Source organism: Xenopus laevis, chromosome 3S (assembly GCF_017654675.1).
Source record: "Xenopus laevis strain J_2021 chromosome 3S, Xenopus_laevis_v10.1, whole genome shotgun sequence".
NCBI classification, from domain to species: Eukaryota; Metazoa; Chordata; class Amphibia; order Anura; family Pipidae; genus Xenopus; species Xenopus laevis.
Window position 1 is genome coordinate 38018462 of NC_054376.1, and position 26916 is coordinate 38045377.

General features: G+C 39.8%; 1 protein-coding gene across 8 annotated transcripts; it reads right to left on the reverse strand.

Annotated features, from left to right (window-relative positions):
• Positions 1–1007: 1007 nt before the first annotated feature.
• On the reverse strand, positions 1008–26328 carry ankdd1a.S (ankyrin repeat and death domain containing 1A S homeolog). Of its 8 annotated transcripts, none has more exons than XM_041588209.1 (15): positions 26195–26326; positions 18694–18801; positions 18041–18132; positions 17722–17820; positions 15743–15847; positions 13359–13457; positions 13108–13206; positions 9015–9113; positions 6610–6708; positions 6423–6521; positions 5087–5191; positions 4818–4913; positions 3397–3601; positions 1860–1991; positions 1008–1459 (listed from the first exon to the last, which is right to left on the reverse strand). In XM_041588209.1, the coding sequence occupies exons 1-15, from the start codon at positions 26226–26228 to the stop codon at positions 1398–1400; spliced, it is 1533 nt and encodes a 510-aa protein (XP_041444143.1). In that variant the 5' UTR covers positions 26229–26326; the 3' UTR covers positions 1008–1397. The 8 variants fall into 8 exon arrangements, with proteins under 8 accessions (XP_041444143.1, XP_041444141.1, XP_041444139.1 ...); XM_041588207.1 differs by having other exon boundaries at positions 6610–6711; XM_041588205.1 differs by having other exon boundaries at positions 6610–6711; positions 18041–18136; positions 18698–18801; positions 26195–26323.
• Between the last annotated feature and the right edge of the window lie 588 nt (positions 26329–26916).

The following is a 26916-nucleotide window of genomic DNA, read 5'->3' on the forward strand; positions in this document are numbered from 1 at the left end:
CGACCGATCCCGCCGGAGCCCATTGCACATCGTAATGGGCTAAAACGTACGGCCGAACAATCAGATTACCCCCGATATAGCCATGCTCGTTAATGGCATATCGGGGAAAGATCCGCTCGTTTGGCGATGTCGCCAAACGAGTGGATATTTGCGTCTATGGCCACCTTTACACTTTCTTCCTTAGTTTATCAGCTTGATAAAAGATCGCATGGTCTGAAACGTTGCTGTAATGCCCTTGCACCAATAAAGGCTGTTTTATTTAAAACTGCGGGTGCTCGACTAACTTCTTTCTCTGATAAACTTCAGTCACTCTTTACTGCTGTACTGCAAGTTGGAGTGATATCACCCCTTCCCTTTCCCCCCAACCGCCTAAACTTCACTGGAGATTTTGTAGGATGGTATTGGAAGCTGGTTCAAAGTGAAATGGGACTGATACAAAAGTGTGTAATCTACACGGCGCCTTCATCCGACAAGATAAAATCTCATGGTGTCTTTTTTTCCCATTAAAGGGGTTGTTCACCTTCAAACGACTAGTTGTTTTCCGATAGATCACCAGAAATAACAATAGTGCAATAGTTGTAATACTCCAGAGATTCTGTAGAAATGTATTAATAAAATGTGGCAAAATTGTTGAAAACTGCTTAGAGCAGGGGTGTCCAACCTTTTGGCCACAGTGGAAAAAGAAAAATTGTCTGGGGGCCACACATCAAATACACAAACATTTTTGATTTGTAAAATTAAAGAAAATACACAGATAAGAACTACAATACCAGCTGGATAACCAGATGGAGCTATACACTGGAATATGGGACACCTGGATATTAGACCTATTATCATATTATTATTATAGTGGGCAGAGTCCCCCGCCTCACCACATTGTTACAACCTGGCATAGTAAGCCTGTTCCTAACAAGACGACAGACTGAGTTGGTTACTGTGTCTGGACTTAGAGAGCACAAAGTACTTGTATATTGCACAAGCAAAAAGGATTCTGGGTGACGTTCACATTTCTAGAGAGAAAGGACTTTTTCTTCATCACAGACGTGCTCGGATCGACGTCATTTTTCCTCTTTGAACTGTAAAAATGCCATTATAGAAACATGGAAGATGCAGAGATTGTAAACTGGTAGCAAGTACTGAGCTTTACAATTAGACGTATTTGCTTGTACAGCTTTGGCACAGGGTGATCCAAGTGCTGAGACATATCAGTAAATGGCATCTTGCTCAGCTACAAATTGGATGTGATGGTTCCTAGTCCTGTTATGTAACCTGATACTGATTTCAAGTGGCACCATAGGTTTTAGAATCAGCCCTTAAAGTGATAGCACTGTTACAGTTTTAACACCTTCAGTGCCACCTCTGTTATATTATCAGCTGTGTACACAGCACAGAGACGGTCACATGGCTGCACACCTCCTTGGAGAAGAATCCTCTGCGTTTGCTTTGCTCCTGATGCTTTCTGCAACAGAGCACACAAATTTAAGGTGAGCATATATAAGCAAAATAAATCACCAGTACCTCGAATAACCTTCTGCATAAACAAACTGAGGAGCAGCTCATGATACAGAGGCTTCTCAGTGGGCTACAGATTTGTTGTGACTTTGCTCATAGGAACAAAAATAGGATAGGACTTTACTTTCAATTTCAACTGCAAGAAATAACTACCCCCATTTTATGTTTTTTCAGGGGGCCAGAAAAAAATGGTGTAAAATCCAGGAAAATGTATAATAAGGGAAATGTATTATGCATAATATATAGGCGGGACCACAAAACAACAATGTACAATGAGGAGAAACTAAAAATCAGGGGATGTAAAAATTGAGTTTCCACTGTAAAATCAATTTTACAAATAGGCCTACCTGCTAAGTCTCTTCTTCCAATGCCCACTACACCCTCATAAAGGCCTTTTATAGGGTTTTCTCCGGCCATCACCACTCCATGGAGCCATATCAGCAGCATCCTGTGTCCATGGTCCCGGAAACTTTTAGTACCTGGAATAGCGTAACAGTAAGTCAGGTTGTGAGTATATTCCCTCATATGCAACTGCTTTCTCCCTGTCTACTTGCCACTTAATAACCATCGTCCCTACACAACGACCCTATTACAGTCCTGATCTCAATTTCAGACAATTAATTTACTTTTTCTCTCTCTGTGGCATTTCTATAGACCTATCCTCTATGCACTGGTGGGTGCTAATGTCTTATATCTAGATCCTCCATTGCCCATACCTTAACACTACTTACAAATTTGATAAACTGTACCCACTGATCTGCTTTAGCCTAGACACCAGTTTTTTACATGAGTGTATCCAGCGCTATAAACAGGTCAGTCCATTTCCAATGCTGCCTAATGTATTCTGGGTGCCAATGTTGCTGCACAATTCTTCTCTTTACAAAGCAAAGAATTAAGGACTGTCCTCATTATGCTGCATCATGTTCAAGATTGATCCTTTTTAGTTGAAAATTTGGTTTGGTCTCACTTTAGCTCAATAGGTATCATTAACCACTGGCATAACTTTCAACACACAAAATCAGCATTGTCCCTTAAATTTTAACCCAATTAACTATCTGGGTGGAGCAGACCCCTCTTTGGGGCAAATTCACTAAGATTCGTAGTTGCGCCAGGTGTAACTTCGCCGCACTTCGCCACACTTCGCCAGGCGTAGTTTCGCCAGCGCTCCGCAAATTCACTAAAATCCGAAGTAGCGTAAGGTTGCGAAGTTGCGCTAGCGTTGATTCACTAAGCGAAGTTACGCTAGTGATGGTTAATTTGCATATGGCGCCAAATTCAAATTTCAATGGAGGAATATGTAGCAGCACTACAAATGCCTGGGAAACCTTCAAAACATCAAATAAAATTTTTTTTTTGCCCTACACATGGGCCCACTGTATAGTTAAGTTGCCATGAGTTAGGAAATGTAGGGGGGAAGGAGGGGAGCCCCAAAAAATGTTTCAATCTTTTTCAGCCTATCACCCATAATATAGAAAAAACTGCAGCGTTTTTTGGGACTTAGAAAAAATGTTAACTTTTTTTGAAGCAATCCCTATCTACTCTATTGCGCTTCGCCTGGTCTGAGGTGGCGAAGGAAGTCTAGCGTAAAAGGTAGCGTTCAGTACCATGCGCGTGTTAGTGAATTTCCGTAGTTACATCCGTTGCGCAAATTCGCCAGGCGTAAGGGTGCGAAGTAACACTAGCGAATTTACGCCAACGTTCCTTAGTGAATTTGCGAAGTAACGAAAATGACCAACGCTAGCGAATTGACGCTAGCGTTAGGTGCTTCGGCGCATAGTGAATTTGCCCCATAGTCTGCTCTGAGCCCACCATTTCAAAACCACTGTTCTACAAATACTGTTATCCTTTCATTGTTCGCTCCATGCCAAATGCAACATTACAGACTACCTGCCCATTGTTGCTCTATTGCACGTATATGAGCATCTGTGAATTTCCAGTAGTGAGCCAGCTTCTTCCACTCATTTTGTTTCAAGTATTTGGTTGCCAGTCTCCAGATGACAGATCGGATGTGCTGTGTCTCAAGGCGATGGTCCTGCCTGAAGGTCAGGTGTCTGGCCAACCAAGAGTCTGAATCACTGTTTAGATTGTCCTGCAATAATAGGAGGATTATAATGCAATGAGAGATCCAAGGAAGGTGATATAGAGGATTTTGTTTGGCCATCATGAGAAACTAGTAAGTCATCAACAAATTATTATAAGCTTTTGGTGAAGCAAATGAAAAATAAATATAGATTTATCACTTTATACAGGTATGGGACCTGTTATTCAGAATGCTGGGGACCTGGGGTTTTCCAGATAAGGGATCTTTCCGTAATTTGGATCTCCAGACATTAAATCTACTAAATTATTCAAACATTAAATAAACTCAATGTAAGGGAGAATTACCTCCTGCCTCCACGCCGACGCTGTCCTGCTGTCCACGATGGTGGCGCCCAGTCCTTCCACGCGGTTCTTCCCAGGCGCGGCACTGTGACACCAGCGCGTTTTCGCCAGCGTCAGAATAGACGCCGGCGCCTGGATGGACGCCAGCGTCGGAACACCTGCGCAATGACGCCAGCGCAGTGACGTCATCACGTTTGTCTTTTGGCGCCAATGGAGGCCTATTTAAGGAGCCTAAAGGTCTGCAAACATTGCCCAATTATAGGTTCTACTTCGTGTGTTCCTGGGTGTGCTAGTGTATATTGATTCCTGTTCCTGATCTTGACCCATTGCCTGTTTATCGTTATTGAACTCTTGCCGCCTGAACTGACCTATTTGCCTGGACTTTGACCATTCTTTTGCCTAATCCTATTGTACCGCGAACTGTGCTGAACTTCAGCTTCCTCTTTGGTCCGCTACTCCAGTTTGAGCCTTCGGGCCCTTAAACTCAATAGAATTGTTTTGTCTCCAATTAGGATTCATTTTATCTCAGTTGGGATCAAGTAGAAGGTGCTGTTTAATTATTACAGAGAAAAATGAAATCATTTTTAAAAATGTGAGATTTCTGTAATTTGGAGCTTTCTGGATAACGGGTTTCAGGATAACAGATCCTATAACTGTACTTCTTTCTACAAATAAAATACGTATCATCTAGAGTTCAGCAAAACAAGGGAGAGCACAGCTATATTGGTATTATTTGACATCAAAGTAAGAAGAAAATAATTATTAGGTCCAAATGGAAGTTTTTGTTCATGAATATACATTTTGCTGTAGGCCTGGTACCAGTGTGCTGCATAATGTAATACAGGTATCAGTATTTGAAAGGAATGGGCTTTGGAACTTTGGAAACAACATAACAACAATATGAACGATTTGTTTTTTTTTACCTTCTTCCACTTATAGAAGCGATCAGCCTTAATAATCATATCTGCCAGATTGATATGATTCCCCCGTGCTGCCACATCCAGAGACGTTTTCCCCTGCTAGAATGAGAAGTTGAAATGTGGTTTTAGGATAAAATATTATGCACCTGTCAGCATTACACTGACAATCTTTTGTTATGAAAGGATATTCAAAATTGTAGATAAACAACATGTGGAGATGCCGGATCCTTGCTAACAGCACTGCTGAACAATTCTGCAATATGTGACCATACCTTATCCTGTGATTTAAGGTTCACCAGTACTCCAGCGATGAGAATCATTTCAGCCGTGTCCTGTCGTCCATGCTCTGCCGCAATATGAAGAGGAGTTTGCAGCCTCTGTAGAGTTATTAAAAACCACATAAATTTTGGAAAAATCTTAAATGAGAATTCAACCTTAAATGTAAAAAACCCCTACCACCTTACAATACATAGACCCCCCTCCCTCCACCCTAAGTGTTACCCCGGGCAAATGCCCCTAACATTTTACTTACCCCTCGGGGGAGATTCAGGCATCGGAGTTCACGGATGCCATCTTGAGCCGCTTCAGAAATCTTTGGAATGAGACCAGCATGTCGGAGCATGTGCAGTTGGAGCAATTTTCAGTTTCCAGACAACTGAGCACGTGCCGAAACTCACAAAAATTGCCGAAACGCCGGTCTCATTGCGAAGATTACCGAAGCGGCTGAAGATGGTTCTCATGAACTCCGCTGCCTGCATCTGCACTGATGTGTAAGTAAAGCGTTTGTGGCATTTGCCCAGGCTAACACTTAGGCTGGGGGGAAGGGGTTAGGGTTGAATTCTCCTTAAAAGGCATGGATGGTTCTGCTATTTCCTAAATGTTTCATTCATCTTACCAGTTATTGGCTTATCATAGCCTTTACCCTGCCAGGTTGCCCATAATCCGTATACCCTAATTTTGTTCTGTCTCTTACCCAGTATCCTTTTAATTATTTGACATATGCTCCTCTGATTTATTTCTATGTAGGCTTGCCCTTCTCTTGTGTGCTTTCCGCTAAGCTTATATCATGACAAATGGAGCAGATGTAACGGAGATAACTTACACACAGCTGCAATCATTTGCCCATAATAATGAATGGTGTGCATGGAGTGAAAAACGTGTACAGGCATTATCCGGATGCCCATTATCCAGAAAGCTTAGAATTATGGAAAGGTCATCTACCATAGACTTCATTATAATCAAATAATCCAAATTTTTAAAAATGATTTCATTTTTCTCTGTAATAATAAAACAGTACATTGTACTTGATCCCAACTGATATTTAATTAATCCTTATTAGAAGCAAAACCAGCCTATTGGTTTTATTTAATGATTACATGAATTTCTATTCAACTTCAGGTATGAAGATCCAAATTACAGTAAGGTCCATTATCCGGAAAACCTCAAGTCCTAAGCACTCTGGATAACAGGTCCCATACCTGTATCAGTATCGCTGTTCTACCCTTTTCCTGCACTGTACAGTGCTGAGGCTCCTTAACAGCGCTTTACAAATAAAGTTATACATACATACATACATACATACAAATGGGATGATCCGCCAGATCTTACATAATCAGGGATGTCCAGATCACACTCAAAGTCTATTAAGAGCTTGACCATAGCAGGGAAGTTCTGCAGTATGGAGATGTGCAGAGCAGTTGATTTTCTCTGTGAAATAAAAAAAATGGCAGTGTTCATATGTGGAAGAATGGGAGATGTCATGAATGGTTAATTCAACTTTACAGTATGTACTTACATGGTTTACAGCATTGATGTTGATCCCAGCTTCTATAAGGATCCTGCCAATGTCTTCATATCCATGGAAGGCACAGTAATGAAGGGAATTCATGCCCTTCTGCTAAACAGAATAAGACAAGGCTTCTTAGTAATGACATACAGTTAGGGCCATAAATATTTGGACAGAGACATTTTTTTTCTAATTTTGGTTCTGTACAATGAATTGACAATGAATTTTAAATGAAACAACTCAGATGCAGTTGTACTGAATGCATTTTAGGACATCCTCAGGGAAAATCGCTCTCCTGCATGCGATCTCCTATAGCAGAGGAATGCAGCATCGCCTGCTTTTTCTCTTACCCATCCTGAAAGGCTGCAGTCGCACCTCCGTCCTGGGTCCTCGGTCCTCCTACTACTGCCTTCAGCTCTTCCTCCTCAGTACAAACTCTCTCCATCCTCCTCAGCCCTCAGTACAAACGCTCTCCATCCTCAGCCCTCCCTCCTCGGTACAAACGCTCTTCGTCCTCCTCAACCCTCAGTACAAATGCTCTCCATCCTCAGCCCTCCCTCCTCAGCCATCAGCCTTCCCTCCTCAGCCATCAGCCTGGCTTAGGAGCTGAGGTCTAAGCATGGGGGGTTGAGAGCGGAGGAGGGAGGGCTGAGGATGGAGAGCTTTTGTAACGAGGGCTGAGGATCAAGGAGGGAGGGATGGCTGAGGAATGAGCCACGAGAGGGGTGATCGCAACAGCATATGTGGGCACCTCGGAGGTGTGACTGCAGCCTCTTGGGATCAGGGATTATAATAAGAGGAGAGTCTGCATACTTCTTCGTTAGGAGATCGAACGCAGGAGCATGTGTTCTCCTGATATTTCCTAAAATGTGTTCCGTACAGTTGAACTGCAAACTGTAAGCTTTAATTCAGAGAGTTGAACAAAAAGATTGCATAAAAATGTGAGGAACTTAAGCCTTTTTTTAACACAATCACTTCATTTCAGGGGCTCAAAAGCAATTACACTATTGACTCAAAGGCTATTTCATGGGCAGGTGTGGGCAATTCCTTCATTATGTCATTATCAATGAAGCAGATAAAAGCCCTGGAGTTGATTTGAGGGGGGGGGCTTGTATGTGGAAGATTTTGCTGTGAACAGACAACATGCGGTCAAAGGAGATCTCCATGCAGGTGAAACAATCCATCCTTAAGCTGCAAAAACAGAAAAAAACCCATCTGAGAAATTGCTACAATATTAGGAGTGGCAAAATCTGCAGTTTGGTATATCTGGAGAAAGAAAGCACTGGTGAACTCAGCAACGCAAAAAGACCTGGACGTCCACAGAAGACAACAGTGATGGAGGATCACAGAATCATTTCCATGGTGAAGAGAAACCCCTTCACAACAGCCAAACAAGTGAACAACACTCTCCAGGAGTTGGTGTATCGTTATCCAAGTCTACCATAAAGAGAAGACTGCATGAAAGTAAATACAGAGTGTGCACTGCAAGGTGCAAGCCACTCATAAGCATCAAGAATAGAAAGGCAACATTGGACTTTGCTAAAAAAAAAAAAATCCAAAAAAGCCAGCACAGCTCTGGAAAAACATTCGTTGGACAGATGAAACCAAGATCAACTTCTACCAGAATGATGGCAAGAAATAAGTATGGAGAAGGCGTGGAACAGCTCATGATAGAAAGCATACCATATCATCTGCAAAACGGTGGAGGCAGAGTGATGGCTTGGGCGCCGAATGAATTCTGAGGTGTTCAGAGACACGGTCTACTCAAATCCAGCTAAATGCAGTCACATTGATTGGGAGGTGTTTCATAATACAGATGGACAATGACCCAAAACATACAGCCAAAGCAACCCAGGAGTTTATTAAAGCAAAGAAGTGGGATATTCTTGAATGGCCAAGTTACTCACCTGATCTGAACACAATTGAGCTGCATTTCACTTGTTGAAGACTGAACTTTGGACAGAAAGGCCCACAAACAAACAGCAACTGAAATCCGCTGCAGTAAAGGCCTGGCAGAGCACTAAAAAGAGGAAACCCAGAATCTGGTGATGTCCATGAGTTCAAGACTTCAGGCTGTCATTGCCAGCAAAGGGGTTTCAACCAAGTATTAGAAATGAACATTTTATTTTCAGTTTTTTAATTTGTCCAATTACTTTTGAGACCCTGAAATGAAGTGATTGTGTTAAAAAAGGCTTTAGTTCCTCACATTTTTATGTAATCTTTTTGTTCAACCCACTAAATTAAAGCTGAAAGTCTGCTGTTCAACTGCATCTGAGTTGTTTCATTTAAAATTCATTGTGGTAATGTACAGAACCTAAATTAGAAAAAAAAGTTGTCTCTGTCCAAATATATATCCAAATATAAAAGAACAGAGCAGGAGGACCACTAGGTATAACTTCAGTGGACACACATACCTCTGTCTGGATATTCACCTCACAGCCTGCATCTAGTAGAATTCTCACACAATCAAAATATCCCCCTTCCGTGGCCAAGTGCAAAGCTGTCATGCCTTCCTGCAAATACATCATAAACATGAACTGCTATTGTCTCTTTTTTATTAACAGTTTTTTAATTTACAACATTCCACCATGGAAACAAATTACTAATTAACATGTTGCATTTTAAACATCAGTTTAATATGTTTACTATCATTGCCGGTGCAACTGGTGCAGTTTTACAGTCCAGCCAAGCGAGTGTTCAAGAACATGTTGTTATCTCTTTTTGTAGGATACATTTTTTTTTCTGCCATAGAACAAAACACATAAGATACCGATTCACTGCTACTCGATGCCACATCATCATCATCCTATTTTGCACAGTATAGTGTACACTGTGAATTATTGCACAACCAAGTAAGTATGCCTTATTACTGAGATTTAAAGTGGAACTGGTTTGTCCAGACAGGAGCAGTACAAAGCATATGAAGACATGCAGGTACCAGCATTTCTACTTCTAAGCATGTATTCACTCCCCATCTCTCTTTGCAGCCCCTATGTGGCCCTAAAGTCTGAGAAAGCCTCATATCTATTGATGTATATGCACTTCTCTAAGCTGTTATATTCTTGTTTCTGGTTGTCCCCAGAATGCTGTTTCTAGGATGAAAGGACCAGTAGTGTAATAATTTTTTTTCTAAATATATAAATGTATGTATATATATCTATATCTCTATATATCTATATATCTATTTCTCTATATATCTATATATACAAAGCGATTAAGGATCAGCACACTCTTGATTTCTTGTGAATGAAGTGTATTTATTTATAACACAACATTACATCCAACAAATTATATATAATTAATACCTGGGTGCCAGCATGGGAAATAAGCAGTGAAATTGTTTTTTCCTTTTTCACTAATATATATATATATATATATGTATATATGTATGGTCTTGAGAAAGGTCTTAGACACAGACCGAAACGTTGACCTTTTTAAATGCATTAAATAAATAAAATTCACTTTTTAACCATTTAAAAAACGTTCCTGGTGTGCACCTCACTTTTTTGTTTTTTATATATATATATATATATATATATATATATATATATATATATATATATATATATATATATATATATATATAAATAATTTTTAAACAAACAAGCTGAAATGCTGCTCCTCCCCTTTCTTAGGGGCAAGGCTTAATTTACATACTAAACAAGGTAGCCCCAGCACTCTCAATATATAACCCCCTGAAAAAATATTCTTGCACAACTGAACTGTAACTTTCTTAAAAAAGACACTTTTAGTTACAAAGTTTGTACAAAGCATGCATAAGCTGACAATTTGATTTCCTGTGGATGTGAATATCCAAAATGCTGGAAAATTTTGTTTATATTATCTCTTTACATTTATATTGCATATTAATGATATATTGAACTGTTAGGAGTGAATATGTTAGGCGTGTAATAATACTTGAGGGTCTCTTTTTGTGAATTTTGCTTTACTAAAGGCCCATCAATATACAATTCATTTAATAAGTCCATTTCTCTACTTGTTTTAGTAGTGCACTAAGGCTTTAATTGATAACAATAAATTGGTTTTAAATTAACATTGTAAGTTGTACTAAAATGTTATTTATGAAGTAGTAGGAGTCGATATGATGCTGTGTATTTAAGGGATTTGCATTTTAATGTTTGGAAGCCTATGACTAAGGGAGTTATTCCAGAACCGTGTCAGGTGTTTTTGGTCGGCAGCCTGCTGCAATAAATCATTTATTTATCTGGAGTGCCGCCTCTTTTGTGTTTGGATGGTGTATTCAGTTGGGATGATGGGCTGAGCACCTGGGATTGTATATGAAAGGAACTGCTGGTGGGGGTATCGAATGGAGAAGAAGCTTGGAGCAGTTTTTTGGTTTTTACAGTGCCATAATCTGCTTGTCCTACTTTACCTGTGTGTGCCATACTCTGACTGGGAACGATGAACCTGGTTGTGGAGGGTTGTTAGCATTTGGAAATTCTCGTTAGGGAATGTGTGGGTGTGGTTTAAAAGGGGGAGTGGCCAATAATGGCTTCCATTATCGGCCCTCCACCACATAGGCCAGAAAAATTGCGGCCCTCTGGACCATAGAAGTTGTTCACATCTATACCCACACCTATACTCACACACAAGTGTGCACTCCGAGTAATGTTGTTAAGCAGAGAGGTATATAACCTTTTTTATTTTGATTACAGGTAAACAAGTTAGGGACCACTGTATGGGGTTTACCTTGACGTGGTATGGTGGCTTATCAATTTTATGATCATAACTTTGTAACAAAAAACCCTGTTTTTCTTTTTTAAATACATGCATTTGCATATTCACTGAATTATTTAGACAGTGGATTATTGTACTTAAAAATGTTTTTATATGGCCGTAGGAGTGCACCCACAACCCTCCTTTTTTTGTATCTGTATTTTTGCCATTATTTCATTTCTTCTTCCTTATAGCCTTCACAAATTTCTTTACAAATAATCACATTTAGAAGGCATGACTAAGGGGTAATCTAATCCTTTTTTCAGTATTATACATATGATCCAATTACATTATGGTTATAAACCAGACCTTTTTGTTATGTCAGGTAACTCATTTTTAATAAGCACTATTTAGTGACAGAAATCTTGGGTGAATGCAGCCTGGGAACACGGACGTACAATAATGAGTTGGCTTCAGACTCTCTAATAGAATTGTGTACATTCTGAAGGTGCCAGGCTGGGCTCAGGTTTCTGGGCAGCAAATGATTTCCAAGCTATTTAAACCGTATAACCATTGATTTGTATGACAAACACTTGGCAACTGTACACATTCCCAGAATGAAAATATTAGGTTACTTTACAAAATGAACAAGAGACAAAGCTTGGCTTGTGCCAAGTAAATATCAAACAACCTTGTACAGCAAATGTGCCAACAATCTATGCTAGTTTACAGGATAATTCAGAGTCTTCTTAGTAAGGGAAGTCACACAAAACATAACCCCTTGTCTATACTGTACACAATATCGCTCTGTTATCACAGCAATGTCACCAGCTCCACTCTGGAAAGGGACAGGAGAATAGACATTATTATTATACGAGCCATCATTTTAAGTTCACTTAAACGGGAACTCCGCAAAACCATAACTTTAGCTTTTTGAAAAGTAAACATAATATCAAGCAACTTTGCAATATACATCAATTAAAAAATATGCAGACATTTCATGATTTCTAATGGTTTCCCTAAGCCTAGCCCCCTGCTCTTCTGCTGATCTTTCTGACTACTTTGCTGAGCGGTCTGACTACTGTTACTTTGTATCAGCAGCCATCTGCATCCTCCAAACCCCACAATTCCCTGCACATGTGATTTCAATAAGGAACAGAACATCATACTGCAATGCATTGTGGGTTATGTAATTCCTGCTTGCTCTCTGTAAGCTGTGGAGACTTGTTACAATTTGTAACATCAGTGTTTAGTCCCTCCTTCCCTGCCAGGATTTCAAATGATGCAGAAAGAGAAGATCTGTTAAACAACTGGATTTCAGCATAGAAAATGGCATTTATTGATACCTTTTGAAGAAACAGGTAACTGGGAAGGGTATATTAGGGGTTTCTGTGTTATATGGGCCTCTTTATCAAATTTTGGTTTGGAAACCGGAGTTCCCCTTTAAAGTGATACTGACACTCATTAAGTCTATTATTCACCAATAAATGTACTACACTAGCACTACCTGCGATGTTCACCAAACAGACAATCCATTAGCCAACTAACCGTCAAATCATAGACTTTGTTAATGTTCCTGGGGAGACTCATCATTACTATGTGGCCCCCACTACAATGTTTCTTAGGTAGGTCTTACTGAACAAACATCTTATGATGTGCTGTATGGCTGCCATTTTGAATTATTCAACAATTGAAATATGCACCTTTTTACATGATGTTTTATACAAGAATGAAATGAAAATGCAGGCTTTCAAATATGGACCTTTATCATATGTAATTGATTTATTACTATTGTGTTTAGTGACTATAGTAATAGGAGACTTCACTTACTGTATTCCTTTCATTCAAGTCAACCCTAGTCTCTACAATCTTCTGCAAGACCTCTGCATGTCCATTCTTGGATGCCAAGTGCAGAGCAGTGTTTTCATCCTAGTAGGAGTAGACAAGTCATTTATTAGTACCTACTCTGCCAACATCACACACTGTTTTTCATCACACACCATTTTTATACAACTGGTAAGAAGTCTGTAAGAAGACTTGCAGTTATATTTACTTTCTCTACTTTTTGTTTTTGAAATTACCTTGTCCTTTAAGCTGTGCTGACACCCAGAACCAATTAGGAATTCCACAGCCTCCAACTGGCCATGTTCTGCAGCCAAGTGAAAAGCGGTCTTGCCTGACTACAAGGAAAAAAAGATGGTTTATGAGTACAAGCACCAAATGAAAAGTAAGCTGTTGAGACTCTGATTTATGACGGGTAAAAGTCGTATAAAGGGACAAATTTTGTGGCCCCTATAAAGACAAACCTAAGGCAGATGACTGGAAAAAGAAGTTTAGTTAATACATTATATAAATTTAATATGCCATCTTATAAAACCACAAGGACTTGATAGTGCTGACTAGTAAATCCCACATGGAATCTTTGTCTATTTGTACAGCTGTAAACAGAGTATGCAGAAATGTTATACTGTGTATGTATATGTATGTATATATATATATATATATATATATATATATATATATATATATATATATATATATATATATATATATATACACACACTACTCTGAAGTTTAAAGTGTTTATTCACCTTTAAACATTTTTTCCAGTTCAGTTGTTTTCAGATAGCTCACCAGAAATAAAGACTTTTTGTAATTACTTTCTAAACTATATTTGTGATCCTTTTTTCTAATATTGAAGTGTAAAATTAAATTTTTCACCTTCTAAAGCAGCTCTGGGAGGGGGGGTTGCCGACCCTTTAACTGTTTTAAATTGATACGATTAATTGAAACATTTCTTATCTTTGTCCCTGCTGAGCAGAATCCCTCAGTTTCATTAAAGGCAGCGGTTAGAATTGATACAATAGTTCAGGGGTCCCCAACCTTTTTCACCCGTGAGCAACATTCAGATGTAAAAATAATTGGGGAGCAACACAAGCATAGGTTCCTGGGGGTGCACTGCCAAATAAGGGCTGTGATTGGCTATTGGTAGCCCCTATGTGGACTGGCAGCCTACTTGAGGTTCTGTTTGGCAGTACAGCTGGTTTTTATACAACCAAAAGTTGCCTCCAAGCCTGGAATTCAAAAATCAGCTCCGGCTTTGAGGCCACTGGGAGCAACATCCAAGGGGTTGGGGAGCAACATGTTGCTCACAAGCTACTGGTTGGGGATCACTGCAATAGTTGTTCCCCAGATGCTGCAGAGAAAAGTATCATCTCATGCAGCCACTAAATGTATGCAAATCCATAATAGAAATGGACCTTGGCGTTCTTGTACAGTAGATAATAAACTTGGTTGTAGCAAGCAATGCCAGTCAGCAGCATCAAGGGCAAATAGGTCTTGCGTTGTATTAAAAGGGGCTTTGATTTGTGGGAGGAGGGGGTTATTCTTCCACTGTATAGACTAGAGCAATGGTAAGGCCCCATCTAGAATGTGCCGTACAGTTTTGGTCTCCAGCGCTCAAACAGGACATTATTGAATTAGAGAGGGTACAGAGAAGAGCAAATCTTAGCTGTGAGGAAAGAATGCTCAAGTTGGGGTTGTTCACGCTAGAGAAGAGGCGTTTAAGGGGTGATGTGATAACTATGTATAAATATATAATAATCTCTCTAATGCTTTATTTACCAGTAGGTAAATTTTCAGCTGACGCAAGGTCATCCATTCCGACAAAATGAGGTTCCGCCTAAATATTCGGAAGGGGTTTTTTACAGTGAGAGCTGTGAAGATCTGGAATTCTCTCCCTGAATCAGTTGTATAGGCTGATACATTAGATAGCTTTAAGAAGGGGTTGGATGACTTTTTAGCAAGTGAGGGAATACAGGGTTATGGGAGATAGCTCATAGTACAAGTTGATCCAGGGACTAGTCCGATTGCCATTTTGGAGTCAGGAAGGATTTTTTTGCCCCTCTGAGGCAAATTGGAGAGGCTTCAGATGAGTTTTTTTGCCTTCCTCTGGATTAACTAGCAGTTAGGCAGGTTAAAATAGAGTTAAAAGGTTGAACTTGATGGGCGTGTGTCTTTTTTCAACCTAACTTACTATGTTACTTGTGTGGCCTCAAGAAATGTTTGCTTTTTTCCCTTTTGTTTTTACAACCCTTAAGCTTAGCCTCACCCTAAAATGAACACTGAACTGAAAACTGAAAGACAAAACACACACAAACAAAAGACAGCTTGTTCCTTTGAAAACCCTACTGCTAAGAATTTCAGAAGTTAGATATTGCTGGTTACACTTTAAGAGGAATTTACAGTAATAGCAGCAGTTACAGAGTTGCATGGTGGCTGCATATTTTTCACATTTCTTAACACTAAAGTTAAATTCTTCACCAATTCAGAAGCACCTATTTATTTTGCCAGAAGGCGGAGCACTGAGAGTGCACCAGCAAAGCACCAATCACTCCTTAAGGGGGGCGGAAAACACATTAAAGGAAATTGACTCATCATTATCATCAGTACTTGGCAGGCTTACCTTATCTACTTTATCAAGCTTGATGCCTTCCAGGTCCTCCATAATAAATTCCATGACTTTGATGTGACCTCTCAGAGCTGCACAATGGAGCAAGTTCAGTCCGCTCTGAAAACAAAAAATTAACATGTATAGATAAGTGAGAAGTGAGTTGGCAAAAATATTGGGACCCATTAGTTTACCCCCAGGTCAAGTAGGTTTGGGTCAAAACATTAATTTATATTGGATGTGGGTGTGCATGGGCTGCCACAGAACGCAGTAGTTGTCACTGTGGTGTGATTGGGCTCCCCGTCATTGACAGCATTGTTGATGGGATGGTGTTGCCTTTTTACAATGGAAAAGGAAAATACTGGCACACAAAGCGTTTGCAGCAGGTAAGCCTTGCTTTAATTCAAAAAGTGCGGAATGTGCAACGTTTCGGGGTCACGTTTCGGGGTCACGTCCCTTTCGTGACCCCGAAACGTTGCACATTCCGCACTTTTTGAATTAAAGCAAGGCTTACCTGCTGCAAACGCTTTGTGTGCCAGTATTTTCCTTTTCCTGATATATTTGGGAGGCTGCCGTGTCCTCTCATACTGAGCACCAAGCTACAATCGCCAAGGACTGCTGTGGGTGTGCGATCGCTCTATCTTGTTTCAGTACTTTTTACAATGGAGTCAGGCTGGTTTGGGTTAAGAACGGGTAGGTTATGGTGAATAAGGGTTTAGAAATACTCAACCTGTGTATCATTAGTATAGAAAGGAAATTCTAATTTTGGTAGAAGTGGAGCAGGTTTCCTTGGGTTGGGTTAACTTAAGCAACTTTTGCTCTGCTGTTTTTCACCATTCCTATATTAAAATGTCTTCACTCTAAAACAAATGTGTTCCCTTTTTGCAGCTCAAGCTGAAACCTCTTTTCTTCTACTTCTAAGAGATGCCATTGTTTCCTCTGGAAAGTTCTATTGGTAAACAGGGCACGGCACAGTTTATTGCATGAACCCATCTCAAATTACTGCTGGATTCCCTAGAATATAAATTACTTTTTTTTTTTTCTTAGTCTCCTGTAAAGTTAGCAGAGCTGTTTACATAAAAAAAGAAGGTTTCCAAATTGAGGGGCTGCTCGCGTTCTTTAGGTGGCCAAAGCCAACCATTCTACCAGGGCCTTACACACACATTAGGCTTATATACAAAAAGCTAATTAGCAGAAAATGAATTTTTAAATAAAAGCTGGGAAACCCCTAAGGCTAGGCAAGTTGTATCAGGAAACAAGTAGTGCACTTAACAATGGGAAATTAGGTTTCTCATTCACTATCAATAACATCCTCTAGAACAGCATCGTACAGCTCAGCACTGGACTTTTTTAAAGGGCATTATCATAAGAAAAATAAATAACAACTGAAAACATTAAGGTTCATTAGACTGCTATAGAAAAGAATAGTCTTTATCAATTTTCAATACCTCAGGTAAAGACATTTCATTCTATTTTGAGTCTATCGGCTTCCTTTCACATTCCAGCGGTGTAATTGTGAAATGTCGTCAACGTCACAGTAATTAAGATTTTTTGCTCCAAAGTGCAAATCGCTTACCAAACAATACCCACTGTTTTTTAACAAAATTTAATTTCTATTTGTACCTTCTATTATTTGCAAGCCTGCCATAAAGGTTATATGTGAGCCTACTAACTGCAGTTTAAATGATACACAGGGGAACGAGACAACTAAGCCATTAATGCCGATATCAATGTAACATTCTCTAGCAACCGCTCTACAGCTTTAGAAAGGGTTCAACTGGGGCATAGCATTCTGATAACTAAAGAATTAGTTCTGTTTGCCTTTCCCAAACCCTCTGAGTGATCGATGCTCCTCTTCCAATTATATATTCTGTTTGCCTTGACAATAGACAAGACATGATTTGAGGTAAGACATGCTCCTCCGCTTTGCAATATTCTTACAGCAATGATGTACATGCTGTGTTAGGTGTAAAATGTTAAAGGGAAAGTATTACCTTATTCTGGCAGTTTATTTTGGCTCCAGCATTTACGAGGATCTTCAGGACTGGAAGATGCCCAAACCAGGCCCCAAGCAGCAGAGCGTTCATCCCAAACTGAATTAAAAAGAGTAGTCTATTAGAAACAGCAAACTGAAGACAGAATTTGTAAGAGCTTCAGATATACATGGAGATATATATTGACTGTGTGATCTTCAGCCATTATAGGGTCAAGCTATTCTTTGACTTATACATCCTTAAATTTAACAGCAGTTATTTTCATTATCATTTCATTATAAATCTAGCCATAGAGACAATCTACAGCTCTCATACATACACTGTCTTCCTCATCCAGAGGTAAATGTTCCAAAAGTAATTGCACCACCTGCTTGTGCCCAGCTCCGGCTGCCAAGTGTAGGGCTGTCCTGTCTGCCTGAAACAGAGGTGACAGAGAAACAACATGATCCACTGATAAGAAAGCTATAATATTATGTGTATATCAACATTCAATACCAAACCTATTTCATGCCAAACAATAAACTAAAACTCTCAACAAACTTCTGCAGACAAAACCAGCAACAGCAAAGTCATAGTTTGGCTTTGCCTGAAAATTGAAATACCATAACAATAACCACAACTTTCTCAACAAAGGGGGACAAAATATGGCTGCGTATATCAGTATCAAAGTGGATCACTGTACCAGCCATTGCAGTTTCATGTATTCAAATAGGTGGTTCATTACACTTCTCAGAATAGATATTTTAGAAGTCTCTGTATCTGCTAGAAATGCAGAACTTGCAAAACTCAACAGCATAGTACTGCCCTGTCCTAGGTAAATGATCAGGTATTATAACTACTGTTTCCTGGTAAAGCAACAAACAACTTACAGCTTTGTACAAACTATAGAAAGGACCCTGGCTGTAAGAGATTCCATGTAAAGAAAGAATGCTCTCCGGACCAGATACCAGTAATACAGAAGAGACACTGTACCTACACTGTTCTTGACCCGAACATCCACTCGATGCTTCATCAGCTGCCTCATCTTCTCGATATCGTTTGTCTTGGCTGCGTTGTGAAATTCTCTCTCTGAGCGGAGCACTGAAACAAACCACAGGATTGAACACCACAAAAAGAAAGAACCTTGCAATTATATCAAATGCTGTACGTCAGACTACATGAGCACCAAGTGATTTTTAGAAGATACAAATTCAACAAAATTATTTTTTTAATGTGTTTTTTTATATATTTTAATTATCCATATCAGGGCAGATACTAAATGCAGACTCATCCAGTATTACACTTGTTAAAGAGCCAGTAGAGCTTGAAACATGTTGTGTAATTAATATAATATGCATAATTCTTTTCCCTGATTTTACATTTTCCCAGAATTTACACCATTTTTGTCTGGTCCCCTGAAAAACATAAAATGGGGGTACTACTACGGTAAGTACTATACTACCGTATTTGGTGTGTATGTATGGCGGGAGACGAGGCGACTCATATTGGCAAAAGACTTGGCTGTCAGTTGTCTCATCAATCGGCCAAGATGGAAAATTTTGATCGGGCACCTTTGAAGGTGCCTGAATATCAACCAGGGTTATTGCATCAGATAGAGGTGGAATTCTATTGTTTCTACCTGTATATCGAACAATGTTTGCAGGAGAGATCGTAATTGTCTACATGTATGACCTAAACTGCAAACAGTCAAGAACACACAACTAAGTATCGCAAGGACAGTCTGATATTGTTAGACAGCATTAATACTCGCTGGTGCTGGGAGTTGTAGTGCAACATCTGTAGAGCTGTAAGCACTAACCATGTAAATCCATTCCCATGCTGTTCATTATACTGCCTCTGAATCCAATTAAATTACATAAATAACTAACAATGCAGGATCTGTACATCTTCCATCAAATATGCTCTGATCATAAGGACAATACATTAACGCTTACTTTATTCCCACCATCTGTGAGCCATGGTCTATAAATATATAGATAGCAAATACAGTATGACAATAACAACGGCAAGGCCATTGGTTGTTGGGTAGAGCAGTTAAAGATAGATTTTATAACTAGCTGCCTCATCCGGTTCTCATGTGCTTCAGTGCTCCGCAATAAAATTACTTCCCTCCCATTTGCAGGGTACAAGAATTTGAGTGCATTCTGTGATTAGAGCTGACAGGCTGCCATTGTGTTAGAGATCTTGCTATATACACGGTTTGTTTGAGTGTGTGTGTGTGTGGGGGGGTGTAACTACTCACTAATACAGACAAAGCACAGGCAGATCCCATCATCATCATACACTCATATAGAGTGAGGCTAATTTATAAACACTGGCAAATTTGCTCCTGGACATTAAACCATGGCAACCAATCAGATGATTGCTTTCAGTGTTCAACCTGCAGCTGACTGAAAAAACCTAATCACTGATTGGTTGCTATAGGTTACTGCCCAGGTGCAAATTTGGCCAGTGTTTATAAATGACCCCCAGTGTGCCCTATACACCCGCTAAACCATGCCCCTGGCCCACTGCAACTACATAACCCTTTCCCCAGAACCACCCAAACACCAACTCGTTGTAGTAAATGCTACCCCGTTTCCTCTTGGCCCCTGTTAGATGTCCGTCCTGCCCAATGGGGGCTCTGGAAGCACTATCCTATGGTTGGAGCTCAGGGTTTACTTGCAATTCAGCAATAGAGCTCAATACTGTTAACATTGATGTCATTCAGTGAAGCTCATCGCTTAGATACTCTGTCCCTGGGGCTCCACTCTGAACACTATGCTGGGCTCATCAAGGTTCATTTGACCAAGTGAAGAATAGACAAGGATGGAGAAATCTCAGCAACTGTAACCGTGGCAGAGAGAGAGAGAGAGGAATAGTAACACCAAAAAATTAAAGTGTTTTGAATTAATGAAAATATAATGTACTGCTGCTCTGCACTGGTACAAATGACGTGTTTGCTTCAGAAACACAACTATAGTTTATATAAACAAGCTGCTGTGTAGCCATAGGGGCAGCCATTCAAAGCTGAAAAAGGAGAAAAGTCACAGGATACACAGCAGATAACAGATAAGCTCTGTACTATAAAATGAGATTCTTCAGAACTTATGTTATCTAATATGTATCCTGCCCTTGAATGGTAGCCCCCATGACTACACAGCAGCTTGTTTATATAAACTAGTAGAGTTTCTGAAGCAAACACACCAGTTGTACCAGTGCCGGACAACAGTACATAGCATTTGTATTCCTTTAAAACACTTTAATTTTTTGGTGTTACTGTTCCTTTAAAGCCACTTTTTCTCCACACGAGCCATAAATAAATAAGCGCACATATCCCTCCATGTGACACTTCCAATTAACCTACAACTGATTTTTGTACAGATAATTTTGTTGACTTATTTTATCTCTACTTGACCACTTATGCCATGTAGGCTTATGTCACACTAAATGGCCAAAAGTGACAACACAATGGGAGCTATCCTCTTTAGGGTATTGCAACACATGCTCATAAAATTCATCTTACTGCTTAAGTACACACAACACAAGCTTCTTTCAATGGGTTGTTCACCTTTAAATTAACTTTTAGTAGTAGTTTTTGAGTTATTCAGCTTTTTTTTCAGCAGTTCCCCAGTTTACAATTTTTGCAATCCGGTTGCTACATTCCAAATTACCCTAGCAACCACATAGTGAGTTGAATAAGAGACTCTGAATAGGGTCTGAATAGAAAGTTGAGTAATGAAAAGTAGCAATAACAATACATTTGTAGCCTTACAGAGCATTTGATTTTTAGATGGGGTCAGTGACCCCCATTTGACAGCTGGAAAGGGTCAGAAGAAGAAGGCAAATTATTAAAAATGTATAAAAAAAAAAAAAGGAAATAATAAAGATTATTTGAAAAGTTGTTTAGAATGGGTCATTTTATAACATACTAAAAGTTAACGTAAAGGCAAAACACACCTATAGTATAAAAATAAAATTGGGTAAATAGATAGTCTGTGCAAAATAAAAAATGTTTTAAATATAGTTAGTTAGCCAAAAATGTAATATATAAAGGCTGGAGTGACTGGATGTCTAACATAATAGCCAGAACACTACTTCCTGCTTTGCAGCTCTCTTGGTTTCCACTGATTGGTTACCAGGCAGTAACTAATCAGTGACTTGAGGGGGGGGCACATGGGGGGCACTGTTGCTTTTGAATCTGAGCCGAATGCTGAGGATCAATTGCAAACTCACTGAACAGTTATGTCCCATGTGGCCCTGCTTAAAGTCACTGACTAACTCAGAGTTAGAGAGCTGAAAAGCAGGAAGTAGCCTGCTATGGTCTGTTAGACATCCAGTCACTCCTGCCTTTATACATTACATTTTTAGCCAACTACTGTATATTATGAAACATTTTTTATTTTATTTTACCCAGTTTTTATTTTTACACTGACCTTTAAGTTCTCCTCATAACATCTAAATTCATATGAAAAAAAGCAGCCTCCAAACCAGATCTTCCCATACACGAGAAGCTAATCTCAAGTCCTCCTTATTCTTACACCTGCCTTTGACATGCCCCAAATGGACTAAAAACACTGCACTTGCCTCTTTACCTCCAGTTTATGGGGTGGCTGCAATATCACAATGTTATATGCAGAGCTGCCCTATATTACTCTAATATAGAATAGAAAGGGTAGAATGCTAACATTCCACTCAAGCAGTCTCACAATGAGTTACATACCCAACAACAAAAACCTTCATTAAACACAAATAGGTGCCGGTGTTACACTTACATTAAACACTTAACTGTGTTAAGTGTTTCATGCCATGTAATGGCTGGATATTATACAAAAATATGTGGCATTTGTTGTAAATTTTGTGGACCCTGGATTTTTTGCAGTATGTGTACAATTATTAATACGGATTACACTATTACACTATTAGAGTCGGAACAGGTAAAAATGTGGCTTGCATGTTCAGGTTTCAGCATAGGATTCTACCATAAAGCTCTCCATGAGAAAGAGTATAATGAGAAATTTTATTTTTAAACAGCTCATTCTTTTATCTCCTACAATAAGTTCCTTAATACAATACTACACAGATGTGGGAATAGGGCCTTGTGTCCTGTTATTTTGTTCCCTACAAACTGGGCAGCTATTGTAACCCCCAGAAAATAACCGTGGCTCTCTTGCTCCGACCCAGTCCCAGAACCACTCCCTGTTCTACGGTCTACATTCCTGGTGACAACCTTGTTGCACAGAAGGATGTTTATACAAAAAAAGTCTTTATGGGTTAGAATATTAACAAACTTTACTATGGAGATACACCTTAGCAGTTAAAGTAGGGACAACAAACACAAAACACGCTATACATTTCCCTATATTGCCTTAGGCAAGAAATTTACCATACCATATACATTTCCCTGCTTTTTCCTTTCCAAGATCTGTTCATGTTGAAGCCAGGATTTTCAAAAATTGTATTGGAGCAAACACATATTTCAGATTATTTCCTTAAATCCTAGTTTGTACTTGTAGTACAGGTATAGGATCCATTATCTGGAAACACATTATCCAAAAAGCTCCAGGAAGCTCTAAATTACGGAGAGGCCATCTTCAACAGACCCCATTTTATCCATCATCATCATTATAATAATGATAATAATAATAATAAAAAAAAAACAGTAACTTGTTCTTGATCCCAACTAAGATATAATTAATCCCTATAGGAAGCAAAACCAGCCTATTGGGTTCATTTAATATTTACATGATTTTCTAGTAGACTTAAGGTATGAAGGTAAAAATTATGGAAAGATCCGTTATCTGGAAAGTCCCATGTATCCAGAACATTCTGGATAACAGATACTGTAATTGAAGAACAAGGAAAGTCCCTGGGGTGACAATTTCTCCTCAGTAAATGTCATTTCTAACCTAAGACCCCAGACTGGTGTTCCCTGCTCTGTAAAAAATGCTGTGCTTTATATATCAGTGCCACCACGCTTCTTGTGTTTTCATTTTTCCATGGAACCCTTGTTGTTGCATGCACGCTCCAGTAACGTCAGAAATGTTATTAATTGTACCCCGCATGTGTCAGTCGCACAAGGCATCACTAGGAAAGCAAAGAAAAATGTGGGTATGGTGCTAAAATGGAAAGTTGCCTGGGCAGGTGACTTTTCTTTAACAGAAAAAAAAAGAACCAATTAGGGGTTAAATTCACTTGGGATGCCCTGTTACCTCCAGTAAATATTGTTTTCTTAGTCCTTTCTATGTGAACTGTAAAATCCCAATATTGGAAGGGCACAACTTGATAAGCCCCTTTACACACACAAAGTACGTTTATGTCAAAGGTTTTAACGTTCCAGCATCTTCTTTTTGTTTTTAAGTATATATTTAAATCTAATTGCTGATCATATTGCCTTTGAGCTTTATCATATCCCCGTTCTTGCATTGTCCTGGATATTACATCTTTTTTTCTGTTCCCCAAAATAACATAAACTGGGGGTTCTATTGTATTAACAAATCGAAACACCAGATTTTATCACAGGCCACAGGTTCTGTTTAAGCTCTTTGCAGTTTTACCTTGCAGGTGTCCTGAATTTATACAAAGGCACTGCTATATTTTCCCATTAAAAGGAAGAATGAAAGACGAGTTGAATTTAAACCCATTGGCAGGAATAACAAGTGACAGGAGCTGTTGTCATCTGCTATTTACTGCTTTGTGTGTGCACTTGACTGCAGCCTATGTCTATTTGTTTTGCTGTCACGGGGCTTCTGTATGCTACATAATTTATAAATGGTAATGTTTATTATTTACCAAGGCTGTTGTTTGTGTTAAAGTGTACATCAACATAATATACACAGAGACATCTATGTACACAGAGATTTCTGAGCTATTTAGAAAAAGGTGTTCTTGGTACAATATCACTTTTGCACCAGAAGTGCTAATAGTCACGTCTAACATAGTATCAGTATTTCTTATTGGGCTCACTCAGCCAGCGCCGTGGCCGGCCAGGTTGCCTAGGGCCATCCAGTCACTCCAGCCTTTATACATTACATTTTTGCCTAACTAACTATATTAGAAACCTTTTTTTTCATTTTGCACAGCTTATCTATTTAACCAGTTTTTATTTTTTACACTGAACTATTTCTTTAAATGATCATGTAAGGAAAGGTTGACAAAGTACAATGGCAAACAACACGCTATATGAAAGCAGGGGCTAAACAAGTTTCAGAGAAGAAAATAAAGGAAAAACACAAACCCAGGAGAGAGGACAGAGCACACATTGATAATGTTGGTCGGCATAACTTTACTAATGGGGTGGTAGATACACAGAAAAGTGATGGAAAACATAATAACTATAATTAAACTACAGAGTTGTGTGTTCTAAGAATCTGCCAGCTTTGCGTTGGGCACTCAGCTCTGGCTCCTATTTCCCAGCCACTGGCAATATCTCTCTAGGCAGCAGAAATGGGGCTGATTTGTTAGTGGAGAAGGTGCCCCTGGTGCAGTGGGGGATAAATAAGTTGTGAACCCCCTAGAATACACTTTCCACAGGCCCCTTTCTAGGCTACTAAACAAAATTTTCGAAATATACAACACGGCTGCACCTGGAGACAGAAGGGGTCCATGATTTCGCTTTCTTAAATTATTATTTGCATGTTCTTGTGTATTTATTGTTATCTGCACTGCTGGGCTTGGGTCCTGTCAGGACAGGTGCATGGTGGGTACCTGCTGGGAGAAGGTGAGGCAGCCAGACAAGGTAAGATGTGTGCGTGCGCCTGAGCTCTCTATGACGCCTCGAGGTCCCATCGCCTTGTCTGACAACTTAATCTTCTCCCAGAAGGTACAATGCCTCCGTCCAGACAGGACCCACATCCAGCAGCAAAATTAAAAATACATTTTTGAATGAAAATAAAACTAATATTGGAAAAAGCAAGATTGGCCCCTAACGTCTGTGGGCCCCTAGGCATTGGGATTCATTAGTCTGGTGCCTGTGACATTAACGTGGGTAGATCAACCCATTTTAAAATACTTCTTTTGCTGGGAATGAGTCCAATTCTGCCAGGACCTCGCCTTCTATTGTCTCTTGCAATTTTAAAACGACAACTCCCTGCAACAGATGAAGAAAGATGAGCAGTGTTGCCTGACAGGTGAGAGAGCACCTGTTGTGAGTTGTAGTTTAGCTTTTGCTTACAGGTTATACATCTCTCAGATGCAATTTCCCGACACTACCTCGCCTTTACTATAAACACTAGCCCGCTCTGAGACAGTCAGCTTGTGTTGGAGTCCTACAGACAGCGAAGTAAGATTTTATTGAGGCTGCGAGGAGCGCCGCTACTTCCCTGCCACTGACTCGCAGCTCCACGCAGTGACAGACCGGGATCCCGGAGAGGCAAGTAGTACCTATAGTCCCGTCATCACCATGGCAACTGAGCGCATCCATGCACCAGGGCAAGTCAACCTTAGGAGCACAGAACCAATGACCCACAGAATAACGAGCATAACCCCAACTTACAGATTTCATCGTCACATCCCAGCACGCTCTCCATCCTGCAGCCGGTCTTACTGACTACTAGAGCCTCTCCTTCCGCCGGCCCTTATGGGGCAGCCCATTGCCCGAGAGGGGTGGGGACAAGTGTGACGTCAGGAGAGGGAGCAGCGGAGTGGTATGAGAGAGATGGAAACATCACACAAGGCTTGTTACTGCTCATATCCGGATGAATGGTCACATAGTGATCACTAGCAGGTGATATAGCTGCATCCCATTGTCCCTCAGTTAGTTTTAGCCCAGTAACCCTGTTGTGTATGTGACAACCCCGCCGATCTCATTCAAGCACAGCCCTCACAATCTATTTAGAACTGGCTACAGTCTGAACATAACCCTTTGTAAGAAGCGAGGTCAGTGCCTTATTGTGCCACAAATAACAATGTAACAATGGTTGGCTTCATCTAGACTTCTAGTCCATACCTCCCAACATTTTGGAAATAAAAAGAGGGATAAAATGATTAATAATTATTTTGACCACGCCCATTTTTTTGTGGCCGCACATACCTCCCAACTGCCCCTTTTTCGCAGGGACAGTCCCTCTTTTGACAGCTCAACCCACAGTCCCTCATTTGTACTGGAAAGTCCCTATTTTCTCTGCACTGAACAGCCAGAAAAAAAAAACAAAGTTTCTCACTTAATTGGCTTTTAGCAGAGAGCCCAGAACAGCTAAAAGGTGCAAATAAGATACT